Consider the following 19104-nt stretch of genomic DNA (forward strand, 5'->3'; position numbering starts at 1 on the left):
ACTTAGTTTGGTGAGTTGGGTAGCTGGGTCTTTGGACTAGTGATGCAGTACACTCACTGTGTTAATCATCTGGTTTTTCTGTATTCTACTCACCTTGTGTGCTGTTTCCTTATTTTGCTGCAGTCATGGAAAAAGGGATCTCCACTTTTAGCGGAGCTAAACCAGAGTCTGCTGCTTCCCCAAAGCGAGGCGGCACTGGCTGGGACTCGGTACAATGTACCCCTGATCAACTCCCTCGTGCTTTACTTAGGCATGCAGGTAACCCTTTCTTTGCACTATCTCTAGCTCTGGGTCCACTAAGTTCTTCAAGAATGTGAAAGAGGACAAGTTTTAAAACTCTTTTATGTTCAGCATGGCTAGTAGGAGAAAAAATACCCCAATTTCTGGAATTGAACAAAAGCTTCTGAAATAATGAAACAGCTTATAATTTCTTCCCAAAAGGACACTATTAAACCTTTCAAATTAGTCAGCTGTATCAGATGCACCTCCAAGATTGAACTTTGAGTATTGTTTTGCGAGGCAGGAGGCATGCATTAAAAGGTGATGCAAATGGCCTTCAATATCTGCCAATTATCACCAATTATAATGCTGTTGCTAGATCTGGGTTATAGTTTGTTCATTAGTGCAAGATAGAAGTTATAAGGGAAGTTCCTAGAAAGAAGTGCCATGATCCTTTTGGTAAAATCGGCTTTCCTTTGTTACATGAAGTCCTGCATAAAAAGATTTTTTGGCATCTGTACTTGATTCTTCATCAGCCAGTAAGGTTTAAATATTAAAGGATATGTTTCCTCTTCATATAGTGCAAACACTGAAGGATGCGTTTTCTGCATTTGACAAAAGAACTGGTTGATTTTTTACTGGATTTTTAACACCATTGAAAATGGAACCTCTACTTGGACGCTTATTTCTCGGGGAATTGCAGGCTATCTACACCACTCCCGTGGATGACTTTTCAGTCAGTCCTACCATGGACATTTTCCAGGTTATGATAACAGATTTGGATCCAGAAGGGCGCTACCTTTTCCTAAATTCAGTTGCCAACCAATTACGTTACCCAAGCAGCCATACCTTCTACTTCTCCTTGGTCCTTCTCTATTTGTTTTCAGAAGCAAGCCAGGTGAGGACTTGCTCTGTTCATAATTCAACTTATGTTCAGTTAAATTCAATAGGAAGGATGTAGAATACTTTGTTCGCTATTGTTATGCAAACTGCAGGAGCTGTCATCATGTTTCATAATTAACAAAATTGGCCGAAGTAAATGTCATTTTTAGTATTATTATCAGTTTGCTATTTCGATTGGGAAATGATATCCGCATTTTTTAAAAATGCATGCACCTTTTCTTCTACCTTTCGCACATTTGTTCTGTTCGGATTCCAAAGTTAGAAATAGTGGGTGGAGATTTTAAAAAAATAAATCATGGAGTGAGTTACATGCTATAGAGTCATCCAAAGGGGTACCCTTCATAATTTGGGGTGGTTGTTTCCTTCTGATGTGTTAGTATTTTATGGACAACATTATTTGGGGGTGGTTGTCTCCATCCGACGTGTTAGTATTTTATGGACTTTCCTTGTGATTGCAGGATGTCATTCAGGAGCAAATAATGAGGGTGTTGTTAGAGCGTCTCATTGTCAAGCAACCTCATCCATGGGGCTTGCTGGCCACCTTTATTAAGCTCGTTAAGGTAACCATGTGGTAGAGTAGCTACATAGAATCCGACCATTGATTTTCTGTCGTCTATGCCTTATTTTCTCTTTTGTCCAACTAATCATCATTCTCTCTCATTCTCTAGCAATATGGGTGATATTTCTGTAAATTGAATGGTTGCCTGCTCCCTGCAGAATCCACAGAATGACTTCTGGAACCAGCCATTCATTCGGCATGAGCGTAAGATTGTTGATGAACTGTTTGAATTACTGGCAAGACCCTATGGCAGCATGATGACTATGGATGGTGGGATGGTCCCAGGTGGGGTTTCTGATAATGCTCATTGAAATCTTCTTGGAAACATTGAAAACCAATCGGATCTTACATTCATGGTGTACTGTAGTTAGTTTCTATGGGTCTTTTCAGGGGCCAGGCATCAGGAGCTCTGTATTATAGGTAAATGAAATTCTCATAATAGAAAGTCATATTGTGACTGTTTATTCTGGCAGCAGCAGTTTTATATGTGCCATTTTCATTGGATCAATGCCAGGAAATTAAAAAATTAAGAACAAGAACTAAAGAATAAAATTTAAACAGAGCAGAGTGACGATTTTTCCCACAAATAACGCATCTATGGTGGGGTGAATCAGGGGCTATCTCCTAGCTGGTGTTAGGCCCATCATGTGCCATGTTGTTGAAACTGGTAAAACAGTTACGTGGTGGCCTACCACTTAGGCCAGCTTATCAACTAGAGATACCTCGTAAATGGCTTAGGACTGACGTTCAGATTTGCCCAGGATTGCCTTGGCAGGGCCTATCTCTGCTTTATTTTGCTTCGCTTTCTCCATGCATGATATCATGACATTAGAGCTTTCTTCAGTAATTAGATTAGCTAGGACCTACCAAGGACGTGGCTGGAAGCCCATAATTTTGCCAGACCGGATGACGTGCAAGACTAATGAATTTATGACCGTCAAAGATTAGGCAACCTGAATTATGTTGAGCTCAGATTGCAAAGAGTTGTAGAATCTTAGGATTTTTTATTTTTTATTTTTTAATAATGCGCCAATGTGCCCCAGCTAGAGCTGGACACCGAGTCGAGCTTGGAACAGCTCGGCTCGGTTCGGCCAGCAGCCTACCTCAGCTTGAGTTCAGCTAGGCTCGGTCCTTGAGCCTGACTAGTCCGCTCGGCTCGATTTAGTCAATAGCTTGGGCCAGCTCGAACCAAAATTGAGTTCGAGCTCAAGTTTTTGAGAGAGAGATACTGGCTCAAGTGTTTGGATAAGAGAGCTCGAATAGGGACAGCCAAATACTCGGACAGGGACGGTCGAGTGCTAGGACAGGGAAGGACGGCTGGCTATGGAGAGAGAGAGAGAGAGAGAGAGAGAGAGAGAGAGAGAGAGAGATATTTGAAATTGAAAGGGAAGGGTTGGTTTTGTGGTTGGCTAGGGCGAAAAAAAGGAAAGAGAATTTAGGGCGAACTCGATTGCTCGGTGCATGCATGTGTGTGTGTGTGTGTGTGTATATATATATATATATATATATATATATATAGAGAGAGAGAGAGAGAGAGAGAGAGAGAGAGAGAGAGAGAGAGAGAGAGATGGTACTATGAGGTTGACCTCATGGGGAGTTCCCATGAGGTTGAGCTGTGTGGGCCCCACCATGATGCATGTCGAACATCAATATGGTGCATTTGATGGGTCCCCTTTAGGTTATGGTATATCTCAAAAATCAGTCGTTTACGGAACTCACGCAGGCCATACAAATCTAAAACTATGTGAAGACATGCCCAAAATGTATAAAATCACTTGGTGGGGCCACCTGAGTTTTGGATGAGGCTGAAACTTGGTCTGACCCCTCATCCAGGTGGGACACATAATAGATGGGCTGGATTTTAGAACCATATCGGTGGGCCCAATAAATAATTATGAATGTTTTAATGGGAGTGTAACTCCCCTCAAGTGCTGTATGTGGCGTGGCCCACCCAAGGAATGGTGGATGTGTGTGTGTCACCATGGAATGTGTGTGTGTGTGTGTGTATATATATATATATATATATAAGCCGTGTCAGGTTCGACAGACATCACGGTGGGGCCACACAGCTCGACCTCATGGGAACTCGCCATGAGGTCGACCTCATCGTACCATTACATTTCATATATATATACACACACACCAGACCAAACCGAACTGAGTAGCATTCTAGTCGAGCTCGAGCAAGCTCAAGCTCAGAAAGAAACTTTTTCAAACTATAAAAAAGATCCCGAACCTAACTTTGGATCCTAGTTGAGAGAGTTAACTTAGCTAGGTCGGTTCGTGTCCAGCTCTAGCCCCAGCAGATAAACCGTCCTGATCACCAGGCACCCTCAACATGAATGAATCGGCAGTGCACCTGGCACCCAGAAAACTATCTATCCTGGTTTTACTGTAAGTTTTGCGGGCTGCTGTCCATTCGATCAAATGTGTGCTTTAAAAAAAATAATAATAATAATAATTTTTTTTAAGGTAGGACTCTCTATGGTGGTCCATCGGATGTCGTTTGTGCATCGGATCCCAATCGGTTAGATAGCCGAACCACGTTTTTATGAGTCACTAATAAATGAATCATCATCTCTTAGAAGCGATCTCCCAAATAAGGGGGTGAAACTAAACACCGGCGCATGCATCTTCAAATATCATCTCAGTTGCCCACGAGAAAAATAACATCGACTGCTCATCAGCAAATGCAGTCTTTTGGTCCCAATGGTTGTCGTGATGGTTCCTCTGAAACACCCGAAATTAAACGGTTGCAACCCTTTGATATTTGGTCCTTTCTTTCTCCACTGAATGTGGATCTTAATGGTAGGTGCTGTGGATAAATATGTTCCGACCACCTTCAAGGTCAGCTCGGGCTGACGAGCGTATGATCCTGTGCCATCTCACTCAGGGAGGCTAGACTTCACACTCCCAAGCATGGTCCTCGGTGGTAGACGCTTCCGAGCTCTCATTTGTGTGCCTCATAAGGATTGTCCTGAAGCACCCGGACATGATAGACTCGGGGGGTTGATTAGCTTGGCAAATTCGAGGGAGAGCTCATCAAGAACGGAAGGAACCGTCAGGATGACATACACCCCTCTGCTCGGAAAAGCCAACAACACAGGCGAACGAGGGCTCGGCTAATGCCGACCAGTGCAAAAGTTCCGAGCTGTTCGTAACAATCCCCGACCAACCAACCGACTGGCTTAGTTTGGCTTCGGCGTAAATAATCGAGGACTTAATTCGGATTGGTCCCAACCATCCATGATGGTTGAACTAAGGAGATGCAAGCATGACAGACGTGTTGGACGATCTGAGTCGTGCCGAGCCCAGAGCTGAGTCGTGTCGACCTATGATATGCCGATCCGAGTCGTGTTGACCTACCTTCTTTGTCAGGCGGCCAATCTTTCTTTAATACACGTGATTCTAGGATAATCGTCGACACCCATCACTCATGCATAACTGTCCGCTGTGTGATTCCACAGTAACCGTCAACATTCATCACTCGCGCACACCTCGCATAACGGCTAAGATCGTGCCAGAGATCACGGGCTATCATGTCCTACCCACACTATAAATTGAGGATCCATTTGCACGAAAAGGTACACATTCTCTGACCTAAAGTCCTCAACACTATCAGACTCAGATTCCTAGCCTGACTTTGGCATCGGAGGGTCCCCTACTCTAGTCAGGGTCTCCTGTGCTTTCCTCCCGTGCAGGTGCTCAAAGGTTTGAAGAGTGCGGTCCAGGTTCTTGCATCAACACTAGGCATCCATATGTCCTAATGTTTCTGGGATTTGCTTGATAATTTAGGATGTTTAATGGTTGACACGCAGGCACCCAAAAAAAAAATAATAATAATAAATTGTACATGCAACATGCCTCAACTCAAATTGAACCGTCCAAATAGCAGGACCTACTTTGCATAGCTTTCTACCTCTTCTAGGTCATATTGATTGACAGATAGTTTTAACTCTTTTTAACGGAGAATTTGCTGATTGGATTCCTACTGTTGACCATTTTTCATGTCTACAGCCATTACAATGTTCCCCCATCATAACGGCTCACGATTTGGACGATTTGAATAGCATGTCCAATGTACACGTAGGGTTTATAATTCCCTATTGGTGCATTATTATAAGTATTATAAATATATAACTAATGAAAAGTGTTAGGCCAAGCCATTCCTCTGTGCCCAACCTGACATGGTCACTTGAGATCCAGGCCATTCATCGGGAGGGACCCGTGAATGGTCAACCCATCAGTTTGGCCACATGTACGTAGATCATACGCCCTGATCCATAGCTCAAGTGGTAGACTGAGTGAAAGATACCTCGTTTCAACCCTGAGGTCTTGGTATCGATCCCTAGTGGGGATGGCTAACAGGGAAGTGTCAACTGTGAGTGGGGTGTACTAACAAGCTAACAAAAAAAAAATGTACGTAGATCATCCATCCTGTTTTTTAAATACATGGGTTCCTATACACATGAGGCGAGATTGGACGGGCAATTGGTTGCGTATGTGCCAACTTGTGCCCTTGTGCTAGATTCTGGCCATTCATCAGTGGGGTCCACACCATGAAAATTACCTTACCAAAAAGGACCACGCTGGTCCAAAATACCCAGTGGGCAAAGGTCTAAGATGAAAATGGGAAACGCGGCTAGAGAACAAGACCAGAGGTCTACGTTCGCTGGGCAGCCGGGATTCTCTACAACAACTGACAACTGGTTCTCGCAGCGCCTCTTTGGGCTCACAGTGTTGTGGGAGAAATCCATTTGAGTCCATCAGGCGCACCTTATCGTGTTCATGGTGCAGACCTGCCTAGGGGACACCACACCCAAGGTGAACGAATGCAAGTATGAGCATTAATGCTTACAGTGCTACGACAGCATCGGAGCATTCCCTCCTTAAAATTTTAGTTTAGTTGAATTCCCTAGAATAGTCAAAGCAACAATATTAGAGATCAGTAAAACAGCAGACATCAAGCCTGCAAATAAAGGTGTAAGTAATTCAATACTTTGTTTCTTTTTAATCTTCTCCTCCGACAAATATCTCTCGAATCCCATGCTTATAATGAATACGTAAGTGTGAGTGTATACGTTGAGAGAGAGAGAGAGAGAGAGAGAGAGAGAGAGAGATGGGTGCTAGCAGCAGATGAGAAGAGAGATGAGCTTCCATGGGAGCTTTCCTGTAGAGTGGATCTTGTCGACGGCAGTGTATATATTGGCTATCTTATTCGAGACGGAATGCGTATCCTTTGCCTTCTTCTCTTCCGCCTTTTTCTCGGCCCTCCTTATTTTCTTCTCCATCTTCTCATATGCTCTCTCTCTTTTCTTCTCCATCTTCTTCTGTTTCCACATACCACAAACATGTAAGTAATGTTATTTTAGCATTCCAGCCATTTCTATTGAAGATAATAGCATGCATGCACGTATGGTAAGGGTACAACCTCGAATTCCTTCAACTCTCTTTTCGCCTTTGATGTCTGCTTATACTCCCACTCGTTTATTTCCGCCTCTTTCTTCCTTAGACTGCACTCCACATGTCATGCGGATATTAGTGGTCGCCTCTTATTTGCGTCCTTCCCCCGCCTGAACGAAAATCCGTCCCTCTGTGGGGCCCACCGTGCTGTATAAGTTTTATCCACTCCGTCCATCCATTTTCCAGATCATTTTAGCGTATGAACCCAAAAACATAGGTAGATCCAAATCGCAAGTGGACCACACACCGTGAATTGAACGCCCACCGTTAAAAACATCTTGGGAGCTGAAGAAGTTTTGGATCAAGCTGATATTTGTGTTTTGCCTTCATCCAAATCTATATGAACTTACCATAAGAAGGTTTCAACGGTGGGTATCACCATCACAGCTGTTTCCTATGTTGTGGTACACTTGGGCTTTAGATTGTCCCATTCTCGGAAATTATATGGAACAATGGATGCATGCCGCGAATAAAACCCATACAGAGCCCCTGTCTGGACTGGAATATCTCCAGTGGGGCAGGACGCAATCAGCTTAATTTGGTTTGTAGGGACGTAAGAAAATGTTCTTATAATGTCTATTTGCCGTAAGTTAAGGCCAAGCTACGTGCGCCCACCATGATGTCTACCAATCTCGATCCTCTGTTGGCCACAAGCAGGATAATACTGTTCCCCGTCATTATGATTGGTCCATGTCATCACTCACGTTGTCACCACTGCTTAATTAAATGCAGTGTATGATAACGTGGTCTAATTAAATAACAATAAGTGAGATTTTTCTGTTTGTGCCAAGTAAAGGATCTAAATTCGTTTGAGTGTTATCTAAACATGAAAAATATAGCTGTTTCCAAAACTTAAATGGCCCACAACATGTAAAATTACTTCTTGGGGCCCACCTGAGTTTTGAAATGTCGTAGGCAAAACCCCACATCATGGCGGGACAAACACAATGAAGCAATTAGATGTATAAATCACATCTCGGAGGGACTCACAAATAATCACGAAAGTTTTGGTGTGGCCTTTGACTGTTCCCTGTTGTGGCCCGCCTAAGTCATAGATGAGTGTGGGTGTCGACACATCATGGTGGAGCCGCAGATCTCGACCTTACCGTTAACTTAGGTAAGGTTGACTTTTTAATATACGCATGCATGCATGTATACGTTGAGAGAGAGAGAGAGAGAGAGCAAAGATGCCCAACGAAGAAACACAAGCATCTATACCTGTTCACGAGTTTAAGAACTTTAGCTTCCTTCCATGCAATAAGCTTGGTCTCCATTTCGTTCCTCCTCATACCAGTCATTAAAGAATTGCCAGGTCTTGCATGCAACTGAGCAAACGGTAATCGTCCATGTTCACTGACCGAGCTTTCCACGTCCGAATCTCCATACCCACTGCGGTTGCTTCCTTCATAACCATCTATATATTTCAGAACAGAACACAGTCATCAACCAAACTAACCCAACAAAAAAAAATAAAAATCATAATATCCATTTAAGCTGTTATTGCTTGTTCTAACTAGGAACGAAACATGGAGAATATACACCATGTTCTCAGTGTATATCCGATCATGATCTGTGGAATGGTAAGAGAGTATTGATAAGAGGGGCCCCCACAAAGAAAATCCAAATCCTTAATCTGGCATGCTATCCAATCACGTTCCTTGTTTTATACACACTGATACAAGGTATTTGCTCCATCCAACACCATGACTATATGTATTTCAAAGATGTTAGTGGAACACTTATAATCATATACCTATGGACCGATCCAGTGGTGCATGGGGACCGTTGATGAATTCATCAAGATCCACTTTGTGTCCTCTTTCTTTTTTATCTTCATTGATGACCGGCAATACAATGCAGAGTGATGCTTGATCATCACAGCTTGCAATGACGGATTCATCGCTGGCAGACTCCAGTTCATGCCATAAGCATCGTTGCATTGTTCTTATCGACTTGCTCTCTGGTGTGGCCTTTGGCTTGTGATGATGGTCTTGCTTAAAACCTTCTACCTCTGTAAAAATAAAGAAGAAGAAGTTGTACGGATGGAATGAGAAATTACATTAAAAATCAAACAGATATATACTGAAATTAGGACTAGACTATTGTCGAAATAGTCATGAGTCGTTACCTCAACGGCATACATGTTTAGAAAATTCGGACCATCTGATTAAAATCTCACTGTTCAAATGATCTAACCATCTTGATTTTTCCTGACGAGTTTCAACTACTGACCACTTTGTTCTTCACAGATTATTTTAGACAGTTAGGATTGGTAAATCAGGGAGAATTTCTGGCTCATCAAACAATGGGCCCCACGTCTGGAACGATCATGTTTGGTTTGTATGACACGGGTAGGGTGGATGATCACCAACCTTAGCATTGTCCCTGTGATTTAAATCAATTAATGCCAGTAAAATAAAAAGAGAATGGGAAGAGGAGAACCTTTGCTATCCGAGCCGAAGCTCTTTCTTGTATTTCTTGCAGATAACTGGTAGCTCTGCAGCATGGGCCTGTACAGACTGTGAGAAGCCATTCCATTGTCTCTTTCTTCTTCTTTTTTATCTTCTTCAGCTGACGCGGGTTTCTTACTAGTATTAGAGATAATGCAGGAGCTCTGAAAATTCAAGGAATGGCAATCCAGAAAAGAAGAAAAATAATTAAAGAATGAAAGAAATGATGATAATTTGAATTAATGAATGAAAGAAATCACTAGAAATCACTGGGACTACATTCATTATCAGAGCCGTTCATTTTGTGGGAACTAATGGTGGATGGGCCAGAGTCCGAGAATCAGGCCTACTAGATGATCCTGAAAATTGTGACCGGACTTCTTGGGATTGAATGTGGACCATTTGCTACTATTTTTAAATACAAGCAATTGATGATCATGCAAAAATGGCTGCATTTGGCCCCCACTCCATATGTGATTCTTGCAATGTGATTTCCAAAATTCATATCTAGAAACCCAAATCAAATCGACCCATGAAATGTAGAAAAGAACACAAACGACAACGATGATGTCGGGGCGACGGCCATGCAAAAACAACAAAGAAAGAAAGAAGACATGGGTTTTCTTCCTTCAAGGAGTTACACCGTTTCGAGTCAACACATACCTGGTTATTGTTTGTGGGGCTGAGTTGAGTAGATAACTCGGCGGAGGGATGAGAGAAGAAGAAGAGCTCGGCAGGAGGAGAACAAGCGAGGGAGCTGACGGGGCTCAAGATAGGAGATGGAGTGGTAGGGCATCTCTCCAAGAAGGAGCCCATGCTCCACGTTTTGAAGCTGGCGACTGAATCCAGTTTCTTGCCGAGCACCTCTGAGTTGGTCTTGACATTTGAATCATCAAGCTGAAACTCGTTTTCCTCCGACTCGGTCGTGGCCCAACATCCAACGGCTTTCACGTACTTGCGATTGGTACTGTTGCAGGGAGAGAAATCGCTTAACGATCGCCTTCTTGTCAGCATTTTTCCTTGGAAGATGATGCTCTTTCTCTTTATCTTTTTTTTTTCCTTTCGATCCTTTTTCTTTATAGTTTTCCTTTCTTCTATCTTCGAGAGAATGGGGAAGGAGAGAGACGTTCTTCTGTCTAATGAGAGAGATATGCGGCGGAATGTAGCAGTGTCGTCGGGGGCGCATTTTAGTGTGACCAGTTCGTTATTAACTCCTAGGAGTTCGTTTTTACTCTGTCGCGACTATGAATGCAGAATGTGTCGCCACCCACTGGACCCACATGCTGAGATGGTGAGATGATATGAACCGTTCATATTTTATTTACTATAATGAAAAGGTATAATCCCACGGTCAAGATTAAATGATGATCCTAACAATTGATTTCTAAAGTTGAATAATAGCCATTGGAAATTTTCTTTTCATTGTTCTTAATTCATCTACGGATGGTAATGGTCAAAAACATATTTTTATTCAATTTTCTTACATAGCAAATATAGATCAGACTGCAAAAAACGTACGGTTCCGATTACGATGTGGATCCACTTTCTTTGATGCGGGGAAATGCGAAATATGAAATACAGTCGCGCGAGTCCGATAGTCCTGGAGTAGTCGATCACACGTGGTAGATCCTGGTCGGACATCAAGCGGGCCAAAGGTGTTAAATTCATGGGTGAATAATTGGGCTGGTCTGTGTGTCTCGTGGGCCGCACACGTACGTTGAATTTTTGGACCGTCCATATGTATCTTTTAACAGTCCATCTATTTTCTTGGCGTGGTCTATTTGATCAGTGGACCAATCTGATTTTTGGGCGTAGACATCTGCATGGCTTCGGCTTCTTGATGATCGGCTTCGACCTCGCACATGTGGATACATCAGCACGTATGAGAAGAAAGTGGACTCGCTTGGCGGGCCTGTCGTATCTTTGACGCGAGTTGCCTGCGCCCACATCTCAATTGCTCGGGTCAGTAGCTCCGTGCGGCCCACCGAGATGTCCGTGAGAAATCCAACCCGTCCATCATTCTCTCCACATGCTTAGAACATGATTCCGAAAATTAGGCAGTTCCAAAACTTAAGTGGACCACACTGCAGAAAGAAATAGTGGGGATGGAAATGCCCACCATTTAAACCGTCCCAGGGCCCAAAATGATGTTTATATGTCATCCAAACCGTTCATAAGGTCTTTATAACGGGGATGAACCGAAAATACAAGTATTAGCTAGATCCTAAACTTTCGTAGGACTCAAGTAAGTTTCGTATGAAGCTGATATTTGGGTTTTCCATTCATCCTAGTGGGAACCGACTTCTGAACGGATTGGATGGAATATAAACATCACGGTTGGCCCCAGGAACGTTTCAGTGGTCTGCTTTCATCCCGTTGTTTCCTGTGGTATGGCCCGCTTGAGTTTTGGATCTGCCTCATTTTTGGGTTTGCATAATAAGATGATCTGGCGAAACTGATGGACGGAGTGTAAGTCATATAGACAGGCTGGTGGGCCCCATGGAGTTTTTGCTGGGGGTTCCAAGTAACTTGCACTTCTCGGGATGCGCCATTGATTTGCTACCAACAAAAAATTGCGTTGATCGGACATCCTAACCATATAATATATGATCTCTTCCCACTGAACATGAGCCTCCCCCTTTGATTTTCACTCTTAAAATCCATCTGTGGGCCACCGGTTTTATGATTGAACCATGGCTCTTGATAGACCTGGCTGGCTCATCACACTGGCTTGGGCTGACATATCAGGCCCATGGGCCAATCCTAGCCCTAAAACTTAGACCATTTATTTTAGGCAGATCCACTCTGTCCAGGCAGACTATTTACGTTTGAGAACTGATCACCTACAGGCGCCTGCACCACCTACAAGCGGCTTTGGACCTACGTTTTACTTTTGGGCTAGGAATAGGCGGACATAGGCCTAATCCCGCACAATTGATTGCCCTTGATAAGACAATCCAATCCATGCAATTTTTATTTTTATTTTTTTATCGTGGGTTCATTTACTATTGGACCAACTGATGAGCGCGGCTCCAATTTTGTCCATGCATGCAAGCAGTGTGGCAATGACATGGATAGGATTGAGAATTGGCTGGCCTAGGCCTATGGTACAAAAACATTTAATAGGGCCAGCCCGTGGACAGCCATGGCTTTCATCACAATAGCACATCAATAGTTGTTACTCACAAGGATATATGCTTGCTACAGGTGGGTGCAATTACGGCGATTTGGGTCCGGCCCAAACCTAACTCATTTTCTAGATGAACTATCACAAGGCCCAATTCAAGCTTCAACCTGAACCTGACCTAAGACATTAATACTCAAACTTATTGCAACTCGACTTGGGTCATATTGAGACTACAAGACACAAATCAAATATTTAACCATTAGATGTGCTGCAACGCTTGTTATGAAGCCGTAAAGGCCATTATGCAAAGATAACGGTGGCAACCCTTATACATTACGAGATCATAACGACCATAACAATTGTTATGGAAAAAATGACATGCAACAGTTGTTACACCCTCTATAAACCTTAGTGATCCATTGCAAAACCTATACAGGTTTTTCAGATTTTTATTTCAATAATAAAAAATAAAAAAAGTGACTGTAACGTTACATCCCATATCATAAAGATAATTGTGGTGGCCGTTAGGACCACCATTAATCTAATCAAATACCTTGGACTTACCATACTAATGTTTTCTATGTTTAACAATACATGTTTTTATACATATGGGGTCAGGTTTAGGTTGGATTAGGTCGTCCAAGGTTTCAACCCAAGCCTAACATGACCCGGGATCAGTTTGACCAGCCCAAACCCAAACCTCTCCTAAAGTTCGGTTGGGCCATTTGGGTTTGGGTTGAGCCTGAGCCAAGTTGCACCTCTAGTGCTGGAACCAATCAGGTCCTCATTCATGAGGACTTGAATGACTTGGGTCTCGAGATCCTAGCCATGGGCCCTCTTTCAGTTGAGCGTGGCAATGCAATGCTGTGTGGGTGACAGATTGAAAGGGTAGGATGGTAGGACAGAGCCATGGTCCCACCCTATACACGCGTTCAAGTTTCGATGATATTTGCAGGGTTGAACATCCCTCTCGAAAACGAAGATTTGAAGTGGTCCATATGTCGGACTCCACAAATGGAGACTTTATTTTTGTTTTGCTTAATATCATTCCTCGTATTAATGAATCCTTGTATGGTTTGGGAGCTCTCCAGATGCTCCTTGGAGATGGAATTTGGTTCACTTGGATTGTGTTTGGATGCACAAGCGAACTAAATTGTGAACTATACAGTGTAATAATGACGAAATGGCAGAGGTTAGCCATTGTCTCTTGATGCTGAAGTAGGCCCAAAATTGCAATTTCATATCTTTCTTTTCCAACTTGGAAGTTGCTAATGTCGACGCCTTAATATAAATGATTAAGAATGAAATTACAAATTGTTTTATCTCACGCAACATTCAAATTGCACAGATTAGGCTCTTGTCAGCAGGCCTTGGTGGGCCAACATTTGGACATCGATGACACCAACAAATCCCAAGAAGAGAAGCCAAACAAGTGGGCCAAATCACCATTTCAAACCATAAATCCAGACCATTGGAAAATTTTGTAAGACTCCATCAGGTGGGCCATACATAATCACCGGTTTAGATCTGATCATTGGATTATTCGGATTGAGCAATTCAGTGGACCCTACTATAGTTGTGATTATTACATATAGGTTTGGGGCAGGACGCTTGAACCATGGTCCCTATACAAGATTATTAAGCCGAATATAAAAACTTACGGTGTGGAGATCCTAAAGGAGAAATGTGTGATGCATAAGCTTATCAACACATTGGAGAAAATTGTAATCTAATTGAGAGGTTCTCCTAAGTTGTAGGTGTGGAACACCAATATCCTTTCTCAGCAAAATCATGATTAGTAGAATATCTTTCCAATCAAGTATGTCTTTAAGATTAAAATATAAAATTTTCATCATTAATGTGTAAATAATCCTTCAATTCCACAATATAAAAATAACAAAATTTTCAATTTGCGAAGTATTGGTCACTGGTCAATGTGTAGTCAGTTTCCGTCCAAAATGTCTTGTTTGATGTTTGTTTCAAGTTATAGGCAGCTAAGTTATTTTACTTGGGATTAATGCTTATATGGTTAAAATTAGAAGGTAGGATAAGGAAAGAATGGTCTATACTTGCCATGCTTTGTACTGTAGATGTTGAGGAAACTAGGTTTCTAATTTTGGGAGACTTGCTAAATACATCTTGATTCATTATTGTAGAATGAGATTTAGGGGCATGTTTCATTGATCAAGCTTGTTCTGAGATGGGCCTCACTATATACGGCAGATACAAGAAAAAACTCTTCTAATGGAATTATCTTCAACCATCTGATCATTTTAACTATTCTCCTTTGAACTCACATCCTTTCCTTAACCGTTTGCTTGTGGGACATCTAGTTGAAAGTTTAGGGTCTTTTAATTCAATTTTGTAGATTTTCAAGGCAACCACCATCAACTTTGCATCTCATGGGATCAATGGTTTTGGATCATCATACATGATACTAGATCCAACAGCCACAGATCCTATAAAATATGTCCAAACTATTAGTATTTTCGAAATGCAGTGAAAAATAAAAGTTTTAAATAACTTAATTTTAGATTTTACGCCCTATGAATCTTTATTTAGATATTTTTCAAGTTTTTAGAAAAGAAAAGAAAACAAATGTTATTACTAGAATTACCTTAATCAATATCACTGAGAATCCTCTGTTTTTATCAATGTTATTTATTCAATTAGGTATCTCTCCAATCTATCTCATATATAAAAGGGGATGAGATCTACATGTCGCCCTTTGGAGCAGAGCTAAGAGAGATGCACATAGGTGCCTACACAGATGGGCTCCACCGTGATGGATGAGAAGGAGAATCTCTCTCTCTCTCTCTCTCTCTCTCTCTCTCTCTCCCCTTTTCTTAACTTCTCTTTCTTTCTCTACAGTGACCCTAGGGTTGGGGACATCCAAGGGTCTCTTTTTCCTTTACTCTCCATCTCAAATACGACCTATTTATAAGGAATTAAGGTTTCAAGAAAACATTGGTTATAGTATTTCTACCACCTAACAATGTTCCATATGACTTACTACGATGAAATCTTATAATCCTTAACACATGCACTTAAATTGATTAAATCCTTTCACTGTCATGATTACCCACTATTGATCCAATATACATGCAGATTAAGTTGTGGACACACCGGATCTAAACTTTTTTAACTATTAAAATAAAAGTTTAATGATTAAAAACATTTGTAAAACCTTTCTACTACTGGACCCAATGGAAAAATCACTTGATAAACATCAAATTCTCAAATTATAAGTAAGTTTTTAAGAAACCAATGGATCCCTTTTTGGATCATATAAGCCTCAAAAGAATATTCATGGATGCGCCTTGTTGCACCCACTTTTGTCAGCCAATGATGACTTTGCAGAGCTGGCAGAAACACGTGTAATCCAAACTTCAAACTTCCCACATGTCTCAGGTTTAAAGGTTAATCAAAGTAAGTACATCCTCAAATCAATTACAATCCAAATATGATGAGTCTTCGTATCTTGAATAAACTCGATTACAGTCCAAAGCCAAAAGCCTATTTTCGTGGCACACTCCTATCTGGGGTAGGGAAAAATCACACTAACTCGTCGTCATGCCCAATATGAGTATCTTTCATCTTAGCTTATCATCAGATCCCTCATGGAGGATAGCTGCATAACATTGATAGTACGTAACTACGTGTCTGTAACTTGCTCATTGATCATAACACGCAATTTTGTTGTCTACATGATGACCTTGTAAAGAGAGTAAAAACACGTGTAATCAAGACTGAACTCCTCACATGTCTCGAGTTTAAGGATTAATAATCAAAGTCAATAATCCTCAGGTTGATCATATTCTGAGTATAATGGGGTCTTTATATCTAGAATGAGTCAAACGGTCCTGTCATGAGCTTTGTGGGACCACCGTGATCTATATGTTTTATCCCAGCCGTCCATCTATTTTGCCACATCATTTTAGTGCATGAGCAAAGAAGGAAGAAAATGAAAGGCTCAAGCGGACTATACCACGTGAAGTAGTGAGGATTGAACTCTTATCGTTGAAAACTTTCAACGGCCCACCGTGATATTTATTTGCCATCCAAGCTGTTCATAAGGTCACATAAACCTGTAAGAAGGGAAAACATAAATATCAACTTGATCTAAAACTTTCATAGCCCCTAAGAAGTTTTCAATGGTGGGCTTTAAATCCCCACTGCTTCATGTGGTGTAGTCCACTTAAGCCTTTAAGCTGCCTCCTTTTCTGGCTTATGCCCTAAAATAAATTGTCAAAAATATAGATGGACGGCACGATAATTAAAACATATAGATCACCGTGGGCCTCATAGATCCCCTAATATGACCATCTTGTTAGGGATGAACAAGCTCTAATACGACTTGTCTGGTGTGAAAGCAACCTCAGATAGAATCACACAACGCAATAGGAAAGGAAAAATTAAAACAACCATAAAGAACACACAAATTTTACATGAAAACACTATTGCAAAAAAAAAAAAAAAAAAAAGGGCACCAAGTGATGAACAATACACTATATCGTAAAGTTACAATAGATGGAACAATTTACAAATAAGAAACCTTGAAAACATGCTAAGCTCCTTTTGTTCTACCTTAATTGTGTAATTAATAACTTATTTATGCACTTCCGTATAAAATTAGAAATAAAAACCCGCACTTACGCATTCCATTCGGTCACACCTTTGGTTAGCTGAGACATCAATAAAATCTCCCGATCACCTGAAACATATCTCAATCGATCAGAAACATCACATCATGCTTCAATCAGTGCCAGAATTTCTTAATCAACCAAACAACACTGCACCAAATTAAAAGAAAAAGAAAAAGAAAAAAAAAAACTCTATCAACACATCCATTCCTAGCTAAGTCCTGCTAGGGCCAATCTGCATCTTTGGGGTAGGACAAAGGCACACAAACTTGTCATCATGCCTGATGTGAATATCTTCCATCTCAGCTTATCATCAATTCCTTCACACACTATAATTATATAATAATGATTGTAATCACATGTCTATTATATAACCTGCTCATTGATCATGGCACAATGTTGTACTAAGATCCATGGTCCGTAAATCTCTCTTAATCACTGACCTCGTTGCAAGGACAATAAAGAAAATTCCTCTCTCCTTTAACTTACGTTCATATATATATTTAAAGTGCTTTCACACCTTATCTATAGCGTTGTAACCCGTCCATTTCGGACACAGTCATCATGATCTATGATCAATGAAATCATCAATATAACATTCATGTCATCCATTTACAAATTCCACATTAGTTTTTCTAGCACAACTCCAACACAACTGTACTGTAGAAAACATCTTTTTCCATAATTTAAGACAACTTTATTCTGATTACTTAAATGCATCTCCAATTTCTTAAAAACAGTCATCTAAGGTTAATAGTTAATAACAAGAGTCTTCTCACATTATTGTAAAAACGCCAACAATTGACTTTTAAAAAAAAAAAAAAAAAAAGTTAAAAAGCTATAGTAATCATAATGGTAAATTTTCATGGTTACATTTACAACACAAAGGTCATATCTACGGGGGAAAAACATTAATTTCTTATGAAATCCATGTTCCCAAACAACCCCTCATTAGCATTCTATAATTATTGTTCTTTCTAAGGAGCTGGGGCTAATCCTAACACCATTAGTTTACTTGATGGGACCATTATCATGCCAGGTGGTTCATGGACCAGCCCGACACAATGCCAGTCTTGCCTTCTCATCCCACATGCTTTTAGATGAAGAGGGGAGCCTGACAAGGCACGCCTATCCCTGGAGCACATGAGCCGGATCTGGACCACTCATCAGGAGGACAGAGTGAACATGCCTGCCCCCAAAAAACAAGAAGGCCCACTCATCAGTTGGACCTCACGTCTTCATCATCTTTCACTGGCCATCCATTTTTCTCCTACAAGCGTATTAGGTGTTACCAGGGTAACAACTCAGTGGGTGTCACATTAATGAAGTGTCGTATATCCACACCGTCCATCCGTTTTCCCAGCCTAGTTTAGGACGCATTTATAAAAATAAATCAAATCCAAATCTCAGGTGGACCACACCACAGGAAACAATGGCGATTGAACGCCCACCACTAAAAACTTGCTAAGACCGACAGTAATGTTTATTTTCCATCCAAACCATTGAAAAGGTCAATCAGACCTGAATGAAGGGAATATATAAAGATCAGCTTGATCCAAAACTCTTGTGGCTCACAAACAGCTTTTAATTGTCATTCACCACTGTTTCCAATGGTGTGGTCCACCTGAGATTTGTTGGATCTACTTAATTTCAGGAATCAAGTCCTAAAATGATATGGGAAAACGGATGGAAGGCGTGGATATAAAATAAAATAATCAAGGTGGTCCCCACGAGGTAAGG

At 41.2% G+C, this 19104-nt stretch overlaps 1 protein-coding gene across 3 annotated transcripts in view; it reads left to right on the forward strand.

Moving 5' to 3' along the window:
• Positions 1-2151, forward strand: part of LOC131248268 (uncharacterized) — a 90729-nt gene extending 88578 nt beyond the window's left edge. For all 3 annotated transcript variants that reach the window (XM_058248462.1, XM_058248464.1, XM_058248465.1), the window contains 4 exons: positions 124-258; positions 923-1117; positions 1581-1682; positions 1840-2151. In XM_058248462.1, coding sequence (XP_058104445.1) covers positions 124-258; positions 923-1117; positions 1581-1682; positions 1840-1992 — 585 coding nt within the window. In that variant the 3' untranslated portion in view covers positions 1993-2151. The remainder of the gene's footprint in view (positions 1-123; positions 259-922; positions 1118-1580; positions 1683-1839) is intronic.
• Positions 2152-19104: the final 16953 nt, after the last annotated feature.

Source organism: Magnolia sinica, chromosome 6 (genome assembly GCF_029962835.1).
Source record: "Magnolia sinica isolate HGM2019 chromosome 6, MsV1, whole genome shotgun sequence".
NCBI lineage: Eukaryota > Viridiplantae > Streptophyta > Magnoliopsida > Magnoliales > Magnoliaceae > Magnolia > Magnolia sinica.